The following is an 18,629-nucleotide window of genomic DNA, read 5'->3' as shown; positions in this document are numbered from 1 at the left end:
GCCCACTTTTCCAGTGAGCAGTGAATTGTGTTTAAGACCCGTTATAAATGGGTCTAAAATTAGATGCACCAAAATCTAGGTTATTGTACGCCAAAGTTGAGGTGAACTGAGAACAGTGAATCTGCCCTATTGAGCTGGTCAGGGAATGAACAGATGTCTAAAGCTGGGACTACACAGCGACTTTGGCCATGACATCAACCAAAGTTCTCCAGGTGTTTCTGCTACAATGCAGCGCAATATGGAGTCTCTTCATACAGGTTCATTTGGGCATCCATAGAAATCGGTCTGAGATTGTACCGCAATACCTGGGTGGACCGTGGGTCTCCTGACCCGAATGTGACAGCTTCATGGCCATTTATGAAGCTGTTATTCTCTGGTTAGGAGACCTGCGGTCTGATCTTGGACTGATTTGTACGATGTCTGAATGTTCCCTGGCCCTGAGAGCAAGTTGCAAAAAAATATGATGAGGTTTAACTTTTTGAACCTTGCTTGCGGCAGATGCAGTACCCTCGGTCTAGCAATGTGCCCCCATTGACCTGTATTGCGCTGCGGTCCAGCAACGGCACCATGCAAATTTTGGACCGCTCGACAGGTGTCAAAGCCACCTTGTAGCCCCAGGCTTAATTGCACAGTGCTGGACCTAAGATGGAACCAACAAAACTTGCTGATCAGAGTAGTATGGTTACCCTCGCCAAGCCTGAGAATAAAGCAACTCAACACTGGTTTATCGTTACTGTCCTGTCCTTCTCAATATTATTTTGGGGGTCTCATATGTCGGACCCCCGACAATTACAAAGAAATGGCATACCATACTGTAACTTAATTTATTGTATACTTCATAATACACAACGGTTCACCCTTCGTCTTATTTGCAGTAGTCCCTTCTGTGCAGATCAGAAACGCGCGCTGGGTACCTTGCCCCCCAGCACAGAAGGATTTAGCATATTTTACAAAGAAAATAAATGTTCCAGATGATAGATGAGCATTATGTGCCTGCCACGACTTACACAGATTACTCTGGTTAGCATAACAGGGAACGTTTATTATGTACCACTAACAATCATTTACGTTACCGTTCGTGTCTGCGAGGAGGAGGACGGTGCAGAGCATCTGGAAAGCTGTAGCCTCTCCTGCGAAAATAAATACCCTATAGCTCGCAGCGCTGGAGACCGGGAGACTTCAGTTCCTTCTAAGTTTCTCATGCAGTTACCGAGTCTGAAATAATGTCCATTGTTGAAATGGTTGCAATTATTATTTATTTTAAGTAACTTTTTTTTTTTTAGTACCTTGGTAATTTGCGCTTTGTTTTCTTTAAATAGATTACGTTCCAAACACATCTGACGATGAAGGGAGGTACGGGATTGGGAACCAGGCCAACGCTGGAATGTTTAATCTGAACAAGCTGCTTGTTGCTTTAGGCCCCATGATGGACACCAGACAAAAACACATGTGAGTAATTCCCCCCTGTGTCAGAACCCCCCAATCCAGTCTCCCCCCCAGGATGCATCCATACTGGACTGCTGCTGACGGGTGTGAACGTCCTGTCGCCCTCCTTTGATCATGTTGATCCTACGACCGATGACTGATGGAATTAGGTGGTAATTTTTGTAAATGAAGACCGACCCGTTTTTTAAAGAGCGACATGGCAGCCTGCTGGAGGCATAGCGAGCACGTGATGCTAAATGCCGGTTAACTTGTATAGGTGCCATCCCAAGGTGTGCGTATGAGACATGATCCATTGGTGCCCTTGTATTATAATGGTCATTGTCATGGTGCAGCAGATTACCAGCAGTGGTGTGCGGCACGCTCCATCCAGGCTGTTGTACGCCATGCTGGGTTAGGAGACTCCGCACTATAAATGACGCCCGGCTGCTCAAGCCTTTATATGGACCCACGGTCCTGGGCTTATTTGGTTCCTGATGGTCTGAAAATGATTCCGATATATCTGGATCCCTTTTTGAGCTCCTCTCATTTTGTCTGCTGCCCACCCTGACCGCTACTTACTGTACATATCTACGAGGGTCATAATGGTCAGACCACCTGCTAATCAGATATCCTAACAATGTGATAATCAGTCCTAAAGGTTTGGTTGTAGTCTGTAACCATGGAGACACATTAGTCTGCATCAGAGCTGCATGCACAAAACGGTATGATTTATTTATGATGTATTTTACCCTCATTGGTGCAGTAAAATGGTGACAAAACAGTAAACACTTACATCACTGCCGACTTACTGACCGTTACACTTTCATTTCAGAGCCTCCACAATTCTTGCAGGGTTCCCGGACCTGTATTACCAGAGGTTTGTCATAATTCGGAATATTAACTCATTATGTTCCCATACAAACCCATCTCATGTTCTTCTCCTTGATTACAGATTCACAGAGCTTTTTAGGGCCAAACTGGGATTTGTGGGTGCAAAGGAAGAAGACTTGACCTTGATTGTGACTTTTCTTACCGTACGTGATACTTGGCACATAATGGGTAAATTGGCTATTCAGATTGGATCACGTATTAGATTAAATATATTTATGTATTTTTATCCTATAGATGATGGAAGACACAAAGGCTGATTTTACAATGTCATTTCGCCAACTGAGTGAGATAACAGACTACCAGCTATGGAATACCACTATCCCGGAGGTATCGGTATAGTTAAAGGGTTTTTTGGGACATAGATACTGATGAACTATCCTTATTATTGGATTTAGCTGCGGGTCAGTACATTAAAAGGGCACCTTCAAGGATTACATAGACACAGTACTAAGAAAAGCCGTACCAAACAGTACCAAGTTGTGGCTACAACTGCACCCCTGTCATTCTCCGGATCAGTGAGGTTCTCTGGAATCGGATGCCCACCGACCTAATATTGATGACTATTAATATGTAACTAAGTTGTATTAGAAGGGTCTTCTGACAATAATCTGATCACAAAGTGCTGCCCTGCGGAGAAAACCTGGCGGCAAGTGTTGTGTTTTATGGCCACTTCCCAATCTGGGAAAAAGATGAGGATCCTGGAACCTGCTCCGTTAAATCGCTAATAAGGCACGGGACAATGGGTTTTCTAATCTGGATAATCTCTTTAGTCTCCCAAAACTTCTTTAATATAGTTTTATTGAAAATTGATTTAAAATGTGTTTTTTTTCATCTCGCCATCTTTTTGTTTTTATGTTTTTGCTTCTTGTTGCAGGAATACTGGGCACTTCATGACATCAGCCAACACGTGGAATTCGCAGCATGGGTCACTGCATACTCACAGAGACTAAAAAGGTAAAAAGTATAAAAATCTGAATATTTACACTTTTAGGCCTCATTCAGACGTCCGTTTTTATCGTACAAGTGCTATCCGATTTTTTTTTTTCTCCTTGGATCGAATGGTCTGCTTAAAATATCGGAGACATGTCCGAATATGATCTGTGCGTCAGATCAAAATCAGCAATGCAAGTCTTTTTGTTCGTGAAAGAAATCAGACTGCACTTATCCTCCTAGCGTCCAGCGCACTGTCTCCATCATTGTACTGGTCTCCATTATTTAGCTGCAGTGATGACGTCCCTGCAGCCAGTCAGTGAACCACTCACATGTGCACAAAATCCCAACATCTGCATTGTTATTACGTTAATGGCTTGTGACGGGGCCGGGACTCGAGCATTTCCAGATGCTTCGCCTCCAGTAGCCGCAGGGATCAGCAATACACGCCATCTATTACACGGAGCTGGGGTCTTATACAGATCCGGTAAGATAACACAAGGGTTCTCGGAAGATGTGTATATTTTTATATTCATGGTACAATCCGAGAAAATATACAGGAGCATGAAAGATGAGGACATGGAAGCTGCTACTGTAAGTGCACAGACTCCAGGGGAATCATGTCTGCCCAGTGCTACAGAATAGACTCCGCCCACCAAATAGGCCACACCCTCAACCATGTATGGGAAGGCACACAAAGACCATAAAGAAGTGGGGCCACTAAAGATTTTATGTTTCTGTTTAGTATTGGTTCTTTTGTTATTTTATAGCATTTCTTTATTTTACCCAATTTTTTCCAATTTCGGAAAACCCCTTTAAAATGTCTCTCGTCAATGATCCCTCAGTCTGCAGCATATAATGAATTCTTCCTATTGTTTACTGTTGTTTTTTCTCAATTACTTAGTTATCCTGATGACTCGGACTCTAAAAGAAGACAACGGATGAAAAGTAAGATCTGTGAGTGACCTGGTGGAACAGTGGTTTCTATTTGACCACGTCTTGTCATTGCCTTTGTACCGCTTGTGAAACGCCTTTCAATCAGTTCTTGCCGCCTGCATGTAGTATCACAGTCACATGAACGGCACGTGGCCGCGGGGTGAACGTGGGGATCGCCCTGTTCTAGCGGACGTCGGGGTCTCACTAATGGGCCATACAATGGCTCTTCTCTGGGCTGTCATTGACAATAGGCATCATTTGTTTCCAGCTACAAACCCCAGATACATATTACGGAACTGGATGGCAGAGTCTGCAGTCCGCAAGGCACAAAACAATGACTTCTCAGAGGTTCGTTTCAGATTTTTTTCTCTTTTTTTCTTCCTTTAGTTTTTCCTTTCCTTTATCTCTTTAGTTTTCCCTTTTCTGTCCCTTACTTTCTTTTATTTTCATTTATTTGGTGTCTCCTTCCTTTTTGCTTCATTCTTTTTTTTCCTTCCATTTTTTTCTTGCTTCCTTTTTTCTTCTTACCTTTTTTCTTCCTTCTTTTTTTTTCTTTGCTCCTTTCTTTCTTCCTTCCTTTGTCTTTCTTTTTTTCCCCTTTTGGTCCCTTCCTTAATTTCTTTCTTCCTTTTTTCAACCTTTTTCTTACTTGTTTTCTTCCCTCGTTTTCTCTTTTATTATTCCTTCATTTTTTTCTTCCTTTCACTCATTTTATTCTTTCCATTTTCCTTGCTCACTTTTTATTTTTATCTTCTTTATTCTTTGTTGTTTTATGTTTCTGTCCCTTTATTTCTTCCTTTTTTCCTTTCCTGCTTCTGTTCTTCGTACTTGCTTTTTTCTTTCCTCATTTTCTCTATTTTCTATTCCTTCCTTCCTTTATTTTTTCTTTCTTCCTGTTACTCCTGTCATTCTTCCTTTTCTTCCCTTTCCTTTCTGTCCTGTTGGAGCACAGATACACAGGCTGGGGTGCCATATTTTTGGAACTGGTGTCTCTATTTGCTAGAAATAAGAATTCACGTGAAAATTAATATTTCAGCTATACATTTTTGGAATGTGTTTGCTAGAATAATGTGTGGGCATACTGAGCACATAAACCCCAGTGTATAGGCTACATTCTGTATACTATGTGAATATAGCATGCAATAACCACATCTTAGAAGGGTCTTATATGAAGAAATTGATAAAATTATGAAAATTCCCACCAGAAAGAAATCTAAAGCTTACATCTGTCTGAATGAGTTTAATTCATGTGGGCAAATCTGCTTTGGATAAAGTTTGACCAAACTATTGACTCTGACACAGGTTCACCGACTGCACAAAGTGTTAAAACGACCTTTCGAAATACAGCAAATGGCTGAAATGGCTGGATACTCCCAAAAAACTCCAGAATGGGCCAAAGATTTGAAAGTCAGCTGCTCATCCTGATACGGGCCGACCTGTGGATGTAAGAATCGGCCATAAAAAATCTAGTCTATATGATAAATGTCCCATTGGTATAAATAATAATCCCCTTGTTGTGTCACGCTTGTGTCCTGTGCACGGCCTGTACAGAGGAGGCAGTGACGCTCTCTGTCCATGCAGGTATTAAAAGAAAAGAAAATGTATTTATTGTATATCTTTCCAATGGAATATATTTACATAGGACTTGAGGATACAAGGGTGCCCTGTGCACATTCCCCGGCTCCAGCACAACGGACCAAAACGGACCCCACTCGGATCAGAAACAATTCACTGAAATAAATGAGTAAAATCCAATAAAAGATATGAGTTTAAATATGTGCTATAATTTATGATTATGGTCAATGTGAGCAACCGTGGCTCTTCTTCCTTGACCAGCCCTTTCGTGGCGGAATTAGTAAAAAGTCGGAAATTTTATTGCATCTAAGGCACGCTCCAAAATTACCAACTATTCCGGACTAGAAAAAAATGGCATAAAGTGTTTGATAAATGCCTTCCTGCAGATTTGCCTGTGCAGGCAGCTTGCCGCAGATGAGTCCCGTGTGCCCCTGCCCACTGGCTCCAGACCAGCAATTAGTGTGTTTTTGCAGCTTAAGGGAGCATTCAGATGTCCGATTTTCACGAACGAGTGCTGCGTTCTTCAAAATAATCGGCCTTTGTTTCTCGTACGTGAAAAAAAAAAATTGGATGTCAGAATGAGCCCTAATGCTAGATCGACACAGTGAATTTGAAGTTTGCTCAGTGCCGCTGTTCCATCTTGGCGCTATAGAAGTGAATGGGGTCGCATTGTGAAACCTACACTACTGCAACCATGGCAAGCAAGTCCTATATAATTCAATAAAGTCTGACTTTTTTGCAAATTACTGGCGGCGCTCATGCATATGTCACAATGTGACCCCTTTCACTTCTATAGCGCCACAATGTAGCAGCGGCACTGAGCGAACTTCAGACACGCAACGGCTGTCGCAGCCAAAATCAGCGTGTAGCTTAGCCTAAAAGGAGTCTCAATAAGACAGCACCCCACCATATGCCCATCCTGAAAATAACAGAAGGAGGGTCGTTCGCTCATTGCCCCATGAATGCAGCCCTCTAGTTAGACCTCACCCAACCATATATTACATGGTTGGCCATTATTTCAGTGGCTGGCGCACTACAGTTCTTCTGCAGAGCCCTCCATGGGTGCAATGTGTGGGTAAGGCATGGGGCTCAGGAATGGCCATGGTTAGACCACCCAATGCACGCTGTCCAACACCTTGTGCGCCTGGGTGTGACTGGTAATATTGAGATGGTAACAACATGTACAATGTCTAATTCATGCTGCATGTGACTTTATGCATCCAGTCTTCGTGTTCGGTTTGCGGACCAGTTACTGTATCTGCTGCTAATCGCCACTTTTCATTTGATTTCGGGCAATGCCCATGAGTTTTTTCCCCATCTTTCCCAGGAGATTTTTATTTTTATTGGAAATTCTACTGATCTATAATTGCTGCCATTAATAATGTGCCAAGCGCAGCTGCCTGACTAGGTCTGAGCTCATTTGGAGCAGGTGGTCATTGTCGGTGACGCCAGCCTCTCCTGCCTGTAGCGGTAGCATAGCGAATGCATTGCTTGCCAGCATCTTTTCTGGACAGATTGCCTTCACCTAGGGTTGTGTGCGCAGAGAACGCTCATTTTACATTTGGCAGCTCATTTTCCATTAAGTTATGAGAGTCTGTGGAATTTTAAGTGTTTCCTATTAAGCGTAGCATTACAATTCTGTTCACTTTTACAACATGATTATACACAGTTATAGCCAGAAGTTTACATACACTATATAAAAAGACATACCGTATGTTTCGGATTATAAGATGCTCCGGATTATAAGATGCACCCCAAATTTTGAGGAGAAAAATATATATATTTTTTTAAATAAAATGGTGGTGCTTCTTATAATCCATGCGTCTTATTGCTTACCGGGGGTGATGGCTGCGGTGAAGTGGGGTCGCTGCTGGAGGAGGCAGGAGTGGGGTGATGCTGCAGGCTTGGATGAGGGAGGGGGTGTTCCGATGTGTGGTGCTCCGCTGCGGGGGTCTCAGGTGCCGCTGCGGGGGTCTCCAGCAGTGCCGCTGTGGGGGTCTTTGGGAAAATTTTCCTGGAGCCCACCGCACAGGAAACCATGAAACTGCGGGGGGCTCTGGCCTTTCACAAAATGTCGGCAGAGCCCCCCGCAGCACCGGAGACCCCCATACAGTACCGTCGGGCACTCGCAGCACCGCCGGGCACCCCCTCATCCCCCCGCCTGTGGCCTGCAGCAACGGTACTGGTAATGTATATATGCATTATAAAATTTTTGGGGGAAAAAGTGCTTCTTATAATCCGAAAAATACGGTATATACATGTTTCTCTCATTATCTGACATGAAATCAGAATAAACCTTTTCCGTTTTAGGCCAATTAGGATTACCATAATTATTAATATTTGCCACATGCCAGAATAATGAGAGAGAGAGAGAATGTTTTAAGTCATTTTTATTGCTTACTGCAAAGTCAAAAGTTTACATACACTAAGATTGCTATGCCTTTAAACAATTTTGGATTGCCCATATGATGATGTCATGTGTTTGGAAGCTTTTGATAGGTTTTTTTGGCAACATCTGAATTAATTTTAATGCACACCTGAAACACACTGCTTCTTTCTGTCACATCATGGGAAAGTCGTCATGGGAAAGTCAAGAAATCGTCCCAGATATCAGGAAGAGAATTGTGGACTTGCACAAGTGTGGTTCATACTTGGGTACAATTTCAAGATACCTGAAGGTGCCTCGTTCATCTATACAAACAATCATACTCAAGTACAAACAAGATGGGAATGTCCAGCCATCATACTGCTCAGGAAGGAGATGGATTCTGTGTCCCAGAGATGAACGTGTTTTGGTCCAACATGTACATATCAACCCAAAGACAAAAGCAAAGGATGATGGAGGAAGCTGGTAAGATTGTGTCAATATACACAGTGAAACGACTACTGTATCAACATGGGCTGAAAGGCCACTCTGCCAGGAAGAAGGCATTACTCCAAAAGAAACATAAAAAAGCCAGATTAATGTTTGCAAATGCACACAGGAACAAAGACATTAATTTTTGGAGACATCTCCTGTGGTCTGATGAAACTAAAATGGAATTTTTTGGGCATAAAGACCATCGTTACGTTTGGAGTAAAAAGGGAGCAGCTTGGAAGCCTAAGAACACCATCCCAACTGTGAAACACGGTGGAGGCAGCATCATGTGGGGCTATTTTGCTGCAGTAGGGACTGGTGCACTTCACAAAATAGATGGCATTATGAGAAAAGAAGATTATGTGGCAATACTGAAGCAACATCTCAAGACATCAGCCATGAAGTTAAAGCTTGGGCTGAAATGGATCTTCCAAATGAACAATGACCAGAAGCATACTTCCAAAATGGTAACAAAGTGGATTAAGGATAACAAAATCAGTGTATTGGAGTGGCCATCACAAAGCCCTGATCTCATTCCAATTGAAAATGTATGGGCTAAGCTGAAAAGGCCGGTGCGAGCAAGGCGACCTACAAACCTGGATCAGCTACACCAGTTTTGTCAGGAGGAATGGGCCCAAATTCTGCACAAATATTGTGAGAAGCTTGTGGAAGGATATCCCAAACGTTTGACTCAAGTCATTCAGTTTAAGGGCAATGGTTCCAAATACTGATGAAATGTATCTAAACTTTTGACTTTGCAGTAATAAAAGTGCCTTAAAACATTCTCTCTCATTATTCTGTCATTTGGCAAATATTAATAACTAGCTGAAGAGCCTGGTGTTGCCTGGGCATAGTAACTAACTGTGGTTAGTTAAAACACCTCACTTCTCTCATTTTCCCATCACGCCTCTCATTTTCCCCCTCACATCTCTCATTTTCCCCCTCACTCCTCTCATTTTCCCCCTCACACCTCTCATTTCCCCCCCAACACCTGTCATTTTGACCTCACACCTGTCATTTTTCTATCACTCCACTATTTTCTCCTCACTCCTCTCATTTTGCACTCACAAATTTTCATTTTCACCTCACTCCTCTCATGTTCACCTCGCACCTCTCATTTTCCCCTCAGTATATACCTATATGTCATCTCCCCTGTATATAGTATATACCTGTATGTTATCTTCCCTGTATATAGTATATACCTGTATGTCATCTCCTCCTGTGTCTAGTATATACCTGTACATCATCTCCTCCTGTATATAGTATACACCTGTATATCATCTCCTCCTGTATATAGTATATACCTGTATGTCATCTCCTCTATATATAGTATATACCTGTATGTCATCTGCTCCTGTATATAGTGTATACCTGTGTGTCATTTCTCCTGTATATAGTATATACCTGTATGTCATCTCCTCCTATATATAGTATATACCTGTATGTCATCTCCTCCTGTATATAGTATATACCTGTATGTCATCTACTCCTGTATATAGTATATACCTGTATGTCATCAACTATATATAGTATAAACCTGTATGTCATCTGCTCCTGTATATAGTATATACCTGTGTGTCATCTGCTCCTGTATATAGTATATACCTGTGTGTCATCTCCCCTGTATATAGTATATACCTGTATGTCATCTCCTATATATAGTATACTAGATGGTGGCCCGATTCTAACACATCGGGTATTCTAGAATATGCATGTCCACGTAGTATATTGCACAGCCCACATAGTATATTGCACAGCCCACGTAGTATATTGCCCAGCCACGTAGTATATTGCCCAGTCACATAGTATATTGCCCAGTCACGTAGTATATTGCCCAGTCACGTAGTATATTGCACAGTCATGTAGTATATTGCCCAGTCACGTAGTATATTGCCCAGTCACGTAGTATATTGCCCAGTCACGTAGTATATTGCCCAGTCATGTAGTATATTGCTCAGCCACGTAGTATATTGCCCAGTCACATAGTATATTGCCCAGCCACATAGTATATTGCCCAGTCACGTAGTATATTGCCCAGCGACATAGTATTCAGCACAGAGCCACGTAGTATATTGCCCAGCCAAGTAGTATATTGCCCAGCCACGTAGTATATTGCCCAGCCACGTAGTATATTGCCCAGTCATGTAGTATATTGCCCAGTCACATAGTATATTGCCCAGTCACATATATTGCCCAGCGACGTAGTATATTGCCCAGCCACATAGTATATTGCCCAGTCATGTAGTATATTGCCCAACGACATAGTATATTGCCCAGCGACGTAGTTTTCAGCACAGAGCCACGTAGTATATTGCCCAGCCACGTAGTATATTGCCCAGCCACATAGTATATTGCCCAGTCACGTAGTATATTGCCCAGCCACGTAGTATATTGCCCAGCGACGTAGTTTTCAGCACAGCCACGTAGTATATTGCCCAGCCACATAGAATATTGCCCAGACACGTAGGTATATAACACTGCCCACGCAGTATTTAGCAGTGTGGGCACCATATCCCTGTTACGGCATAACGTGGTCCGTTACCGCTGGCATTAACCCTGTGTGAGTGGCGACTGGAGGGGATTATGGAGCGAGCACTGACTGCAGGGAGTATGGAGCGGGGAGTATGGAGCGGGCGCCGGGGACACTGACTGCGGGGAGTATGGAGCGGGCGCAGGGGACACTGAATGCGGGGAGTATGGAGCGGGTGACGGGGACACTGACTGCGGGGAGTATGGAGCGGGCGCAGGGGACACTGAATGCGGGGAGTATGGAGCGGGCGCCGGGGACACTGACTGCGGGGAGTAGGAGTATGGAGCGGGCGCCGGGGACACTGACTGCGGGGAGTATGGAGCGGGCGCCGGCGACACTGACTGCGGGGAGTATGGAGGGGGCCGCGGGCACTGTGACTGCAGGGGAGTAGGGGCGGGACTAATCGGACTGTGTCCGTCGCTGATTGGTCGCGGCAGCCATGACAGGCAGTATATATCTCTGTGTCATCTCCTGTATATAGTATGTACCTGTATGTCATCTCCTCCTGTATTAGACCTCGTTCACACGATATCAGGTCAGTATTTTTACCTCAGTATTTGTAAGCTAAATTGGCAGCCTGATAAATCTCCAGCCAACAGGACGCCCTCCCCCCTGGCAGTATATATTAGCTCACACATACACATAATAGACAGGTCATGTGACTGACAGCGGCCGTATTTCCTATATGGTACATTTGTTGCTCTTGTTTGTCTGCTTATTAATCAGATTTTTATTTTTGAAGGCTAATACCAGACTTGTGTGTGTTTTAGGGCGAGTTTCATGTGTCAAGTTGTGTGTGTTGAGTTGCGTGTGGCGACATGCATATAGCGACTTTTGCGAGATAAGTTTTGTGTGGCGACATGCGTGTAGCAACTTTTTGTGTCGAGTTGCATGCGACAGGTTAGTGTAGCAAGTTGTGTGCAGCAAGTTTTGCGCATGGCGAGTTTTGCGCGTGGCGAGTTTTGAGTGGCGACTTTTGTGTTTTGACTTTTATGTGGCGAGGTTGGTGTATGTGTGGTGAAATGTGTGCTGAGGGTGGTATATGTGTTCAAGCACGTGGCAGTGTGTGGCGCATTTTGTGTGTGTGTTGATATCCCTGTGTGTGGTGAGCATCCCATGTCGGGGCCCCACCTTAGCAACTGTACGGTATATACTCTTTGGCGCCATCGCTTTCATTCTTTAAGTCCCCCTTGTTCACATCTGGCAGCTGTCAATTTGCCTCCAACACTTTTCCTTTCACTTTTTCCACATGGTGTAGATAGGGGCAAAATTGTTTGGTGAATTGGAAAGCGCGGGTTAAAATTTCGCCTCACAACATAGCCTATGACGCTCTCGGGGTCCAGACGTGTGTCGGTGCAAAATTTTGTGGCTGTAGCTGCGACAGTGCAGTTGCCAATCCTGGACATACACACATACACACACACACATTCAGCTTTATATCTACTATATAAAGCTGAATGAATGTGTGTGTGTATGTGTGTGTGTGTGTGTGTATGTATGTATGTCCGGGATTGGCATCTGCACCGTCGCAGCTACAGCCACAAAATTTTGCACAGTCACACGTCTGGACCCCGAGAGCGTCATAGGCTATATTGTGAGGCGAAATTTTAACCCCGCGCGTTCCAATTCACCAAACAATTTTGCCCCTATCTACATAATAGGGAAAAAAGTGAAAGGAAAAGTGTTGGAGGCGTCGCAGCTACAGCAACAAAATTTTGCACAGTCACACGTCTGGACCCTGTGAGCGTCATAGGCTACGTTGTGAGGTGAAATTTTAACCCCGCGCTTTCCAATTCAAAAAATTTTGCCCCGATCTGCATAATGGGGAAAAAGTGAAATGAAAAGTGTTGGAGGCGAATTGACAGCTGCCAGATGTGAACAAGGGGGACTTAAAGAATGAGAGCGATGGCGCCAAAGAGTATATACCGTACAGTTGCTAAGGTGGGGCCCCGACATGGGATACTCACCACACACGGGGATATGAACACACACACAAAATGCGCCACACACTACCACGTGCTTGAACACATATACCACCCTCAGCACACATTTCACCACACATACACCAACCTCGCCACATAAAAGTCGAAACACAAAAGTCGCCGCTCAAAACTCGCCACAAGTGCAAAACTCACCTCATGGAAAACTCGCCACACGCAAACCTTGCACACGCGGAAAATTTGCCACATGCACAAAATTTGCAACACATGCAAAAGTTGCCTCACACAAAACTTGCACATACTCAAAAGGCACCACACATACAACTCGCCACGCGCAAAACTCGCCATGCGCAAAACTTGCTGCACACAACTTGCTACACTAACCTGTCACATGCAACTCGACACACAAAAAGTTGCTACACGCATGTTGCCACACAAAACTCATCTCACAAAAGTCGCTACATGCATGTCGCCACACACAACTCAACACACACAACTTGACAAACGAAACTCGCCCTAAAACACACACAAGTCTGGTATTATCCTTCAAAAATAAAAATCTGATTAATAAGCAGACAAACTACAAGAGCAACAAATGTACCATATAGGAAATACGGCAGCTGTCAGTCACATGACCTGTCTATTATGTGTATGTGTGAGCTAATATATACTGCCAGGGGGAGGGCTTCCTGTTGGCTGGGGATTTATCAGGCTGCCAATTTATCTTACAAATACTGAGGTAAAAATACTGAGCAAATAACGTGTGAACGAGGTCTAATACAGGAGATCACACAGGTATATACTATATACAGGGGAGATGACACACAGATATATACTATATACAGGAGAGATGACACAGGTATATACTATATAGAGTAGGAGATGACATACAGGTACATACTATATACAGGAGGAGATGACATACAGGTATATACTATATACAGGAGGAGATGACACACAGGTATATACTATATACAGGAGCAGATTACCTACAGGTATATACTATATACAGGAGGAGATGGCATACAGGTATATGCTATATATAGAAGATGACATACAGGTATATACAATATACAGGGGAGATGACACACAGGTATATACTATATACAGGAGGAGATGACATACAGGTATATACTATATATAGAAGGAGATGACATACAGGTATATACTATATAAAGGAGGAGATGACATACAGGTACATACTATATATAGGAGGAGATGACATACAGGTATATACTATATACAGGGGAGATGACACACAGCAGGTATATACTATATACAGGAGATGACATAGAGGTGTATACTATATATAAGGGAGATGACAAACATGTATATACTGAGGTGAAAATGAGAGGTGTGAGGTGAAAATGAAAAGGTGTGTTTGCAAAATGAGAGGAGTGAGGGGAAATAGTGGAGTGATCGGAAAATGACAGATGTGAGGTCGAAATAACAAGTGTTAGGGGGGAATGAGAGGAGTGAGGGAGAAAATGAGAGGTGTGAGGGAGAAAATGAGAGATGTGAGGGGGGAAAATTAAAGATGTGATTGGGAAAATGAGAGGCGTGATGGGAAAATAAGAGAAGTGACGTGCTATAACTAACCACAGATATTTACTATGCCCAGGCAACAACGGGCTCTTCAGCTAGTATTAGATATATATTCATGACCGAATGAGTTGGCACCCTTTAAACTGTTCCATAAAATGATAGCAATTACACGTGTTTTGTACTACAGATATTTCTTATCAAAAAGTGTGCAGTGCGGTGGTTGTAGATGAACGTAGGTGGGTAGGATGCCGGTGGAACACGTCTTCGTAGGGACCACTAGAATGGCAGCCGCTGTATGAGACTATATTGTATGTGGTAGGCACAAGCACATCACACGTAGCTCCATCAGCCACTTGGCACCTTCGCGATCCCAAGTGCCCCACCAACCTCCTGAGCCCACAGGTCTATAGCCAGGCCTCACTGCACACAAACATAGCCATCCCTCCGCTGTATTTATTCCCCAGTAATGGCAAAACTGTTAAATTATGGAGTCGATTTTTTTTTTTTTTTTTTTTTTAGATGCAGCGATAATGACCTGCTGACAAATTGAACTTACCCTGTTGTCCAAATGCCCTGACCCTGCTGAATATTTAGGAGAAAGTCGTTGAAAAGTTTATTTTTTCCCAGCAGCTCATTTGCATAAATCACTGAGCAAGCGCTGTGATTGGCTGGCTGTAGAATGCTGATTCTTCTAGAATATTACAGTTGGAAGAGAGGTCAAAGGTCATGGTTTCTAAGCCCCTGCTTAATGCGCAGCACACGCCGGACTCCTCATCACCACCGATGAAGCCACTGCCACAGAGCCGACATCATGGAAATAGCCCCGATCACATCAGACAGCGCCGCCCTTTACTCTCCAATAAAATGGCGTCGTAATGCGGTATGTGCATGCTCTGACTCCGGCGGCACAGTGCGCATGCTCCAGAGGCTTCTGACAGAAGGACACATCTCTGTTTATATTATAGACTGGCTGAAGAGCCCGGCGTTACCTGGGCATAGTAAATATCTGTGGTTAGTTATAGCACCTCACTTCTCTTATTTTCCCATCACGCCTCTCATTTTCCCCCTCACATCTTTCATTTTCTCCCTCACACCTCTCATTTTCCTCCTCACTCCTCTCATTCCCCCTAACACTTGTCATTTCGACCTCACATCTGTCATTTTCCGATCGCTCCACTATTTTCCCTCACTCCTCTCATTTTGCACTCACATCTTTTCATTTTCACCTCACACCTCTAATTTTCCCCTCAGTATATACATGTTTGTCATCTCCCCTGTATATAGTATGTACCTGTATGTCATCTCCTCTTGTATTAGACCTCGTACACATGTTATTTGGTCAGTATTTTTACCTCAGTATTTGTAAGCTAAATTGGCAGCCTGATAAGTCCCCAGTCAACAGGAAGCCCTCCCTCTTGGCAGTATATATTAGCTCACACATACACATAATAGACAGGTCATGTGACTGACCGCTGCCGGATTTCCTATATGGTACATTTGTTGCTCTTATAGTTTGTCTGCTTATTAATCAGATTTTTATTTTTGAAAAATACCAGACTTGTGTGTGTTAGGGTTTCATGTGTCAAGTTGTGTGTGTTGAGTTGCGTGTGGCGACATGCATGTAGCGACTTTTGTGAGATGAGTTTTGTGTGGCGACATGCGTGTAGCAACTTATTGTGTGTCGAGTTGCATGTGACAGGTTAGTGTAGCAAGTTGTGTGCAGCAAGTTTTGCGCATGGCGAGTTTCGCGCTTGGTGAGTTTTATGTGTGGTGCGTTTTGAGTATGTGCAAGTTTTGTGTGAGGCAACTTTTGCATGTGTTGCAACTTTTGTGCATGTGGCAATTTTTCCACGTGTGCAAGTTTTGCGTGTGGCGAGTTTTCCATGAGGTGAGTTTTGTACATGTGGCGAGTTTTGCGTTAGCCTAGTTTTGCGTGTGGCGAGTTTTGCATGTGGCGAATTTTGCGCATGGCGAGTTTTGAGTGGCGACTTTTGTGTTTCGACTTTTATGTGGCGAGGTTGGTGTATGTGTGGTGAAATGTGTGCTGAGGGTGGTATATGTGTTCAAGCACGTGGTAGTGTGTGGCGCATTTTGTGTGTGTGTTGATATCCCCGTGTGTGGTGAGCATCCCATGTCGGGGCCCCACCTTAGCAGCTGTAGGGTATATACTTTTTGGCGCCATCGCTCTCATTCTTTAAGTCCCCCTTGTTCACATCTGGCAGCTGTCAATTTGCCTCCAACACTTTTCCTTTCACTTTTTCCCTATTATGTACTGTAGATAGGGGCAAAATTGTTTGGTGAATTGGAAAGCGCGGGGTTAAAATTTCGCATCACAACATATCCTATGACGCTCTCGGGGTCCAGACGTGTGACTGTGCAAAATTTTGTGGCTGTAGCTGCGACGATGCAGATGCCAATACACATACATACATACATACAGCTTTATATATTAGATTATGGTAATCCTAATTGACCTAAAACGGGAAAGGTTTATTCTGATTTCATGTCAGATATTGAGAAAAACATGCAGATGTGTCTTTTTATATAGTGTATGTAAGCTTCTGGTGTCAACTGTATCTATAATAATCTATAATATAAGGCTGGGAGCGTCACTCTGTCCGAAGCCTTTATAGACTGCGCAAGCGCCGGCGCAGTCTGGACCTCACAGAGTGACGCTCCCAGGAGATCGCGGTATGCGTAAACACTGAACGCACACCGCGATCTCCAACGGAGAGGCAGGGACGCGCCAGGAGGGTAAGTATAAGCTATATTCACCTGTCCCCCGTTCCAGCGCTGCGTGCGGCTCCGTCTCCGTCTCCCAGGTCCTCTGCCTGTGACGTTCACAGTTCAGAGGGCGCGATTACGCGCTTAATGCGCGCTGCCCTCTGACTGAACAGTCACAACCAGAGGACCCAGCACGCAGCGCTGGATCAGGGCCAGGTGAATATAGCAAGTGTCGGGGGCCTGAGCTAGCGGCGACTCCGGCACCTGACCCCCACAGCGCGCCGGTGTCCCCGCCTGCTCAGGCCCCCCAGCACTCGGCACCCAGCGACGATAGGTGAGTATGTTATTTTTTTTATATATATATATCGCAGCAGCATACGGGGCATATACTATGGAGCATGTTATGGGGGCCATAAACTTTTATGGAGCAGTGTACGGGGCATATAGTATGGAGCATCTTATGGGGCCATAAACCTTTATGGAGCAGCGTACGGGGCATACACTATGGAGCATCTTATGGGGCCATCAACCATAATGGAGCAGTGTACGGGGCATACACTATGGAGCATCTTATGGGGGCCATAAACCTTTATGGAGCAGTGTACGGGGGCATATACTATGGAGCATCTTATGGGGGCCATAAACCTTTATGGAGCAGCATATGGGGCATATGGATGGGAGCAGCAAATTAAAGAACGGTGGCGCAGGATGGGAGCAGCACATGACAGAACGGGGGCGCAGGATGGGAGCAGCACATGACAGAATAGGGCAGCACATGACAGAATGGGGGTGCAGGATGGCAGCAGCACATGACAGAACGGGGGTGCAGGATGGAAGCAGCACATGACAGAACGAGGGCGCAGGATGGGAGCAGCACATGACAGAAAGGGGGCGCAGGATGGCAGCAGCACATGACAGAACGGGGGTGCAGGATGGAAGCAGCACATGACAGAACGGGGGTGCAGGATGGAAGCAGCACATGACAGAACGGGGGCACAGGATGGGAGCAGCACATGACAGGATGGGAGCGCAGGATGGGAGCAGCAAATGACAGAATGGAGGGGCAGGATGGGTGCAGCACATGTCAGAATGGGGGCGCAGGATGGGAGCAGCACATGTCAGAATGGGGGCGCAGGATGGGAGCAGCACATGACAGGATGGGGACGCAGGATGGGTGCAGCACATGACAGGATGGGGACGTAGGATGGGTGCAGCACATGACAGGATGGGGACGCAGGATGGAGCAGCACATGACAGGATGGAGACCATATACCAA

General features: G+C 44.5%; 1 protein-coding gene across 4 annotated transcripts in view; it reads left to right on the top strand.

Annotated features, from left to right (window-relative positions):
* The window catches only part of LOC138641858 (protein adenylyltransferase SelO-like), a 31,590-nt gene extending 25,634 nt beyond the window's left edge, over nt 1–5,956 (top strand). For 2 of the 4 annotated variants that reach the window (XM_069729598.1, XM_069729599.1), the window contains exons 13-20: nt 1,320–1,449; nt 2,258–2,302; nt 2,378–2,459; nt 2,551–2,643; nt 3,191–3,270; nt 4,151–4,194; nt 4,451–4,530; nt 5,485–5,956. In XM_069729598.1, the coding sequence (XP_069585699.1) occupies nt 1,320–1,449; nt 2,258–2,302; nt 2,378–2,459; nt 2,551–2,643; nt 3,191–3,270; nt 4,151–4,194; nt 4,451–4,530; nt 5,485–5,607 (677 nt within the window). In that variant the 3' untranslated portion in view covers nt 5,608–5,956. The remainder of the gene's footprint in view (nt 1–1,319; nt 1,450–2,257; nt 2,303–2,377; nt 2,460–2,550; nt 2,644–3,190; nt 3,271–4,150; nt 4,195–4,450; nt 4,531–5,484) is intronic. The other 2 variants (XM_069729600.1, XM_069729601.1) reach the window with 2 other exon arrangements.
* The last annotated feature ends 12,673 nt before the right edge of the window (nt 5,957–18,629 follow it).

Source organism: Ranitomeya imitator, chromosome 6 (assembly GCF_032444005.1).
Source record: "Ranitomeya imitator isolate aRanImi1 chromosome 6, aRanImi1.pri, whole genome shotgun sequence".
Lineage (NCBI taxonomy): Eukaryota > Metazoa > Chordata > Amphibia > Anura > Dendrobatidae > Ranitomeya > Ranitomeya imitator.
Note: the sequence above shows the minus strand (reverse complement) of the source record. Positions and strands in the feature narration are given on the sequence as shown.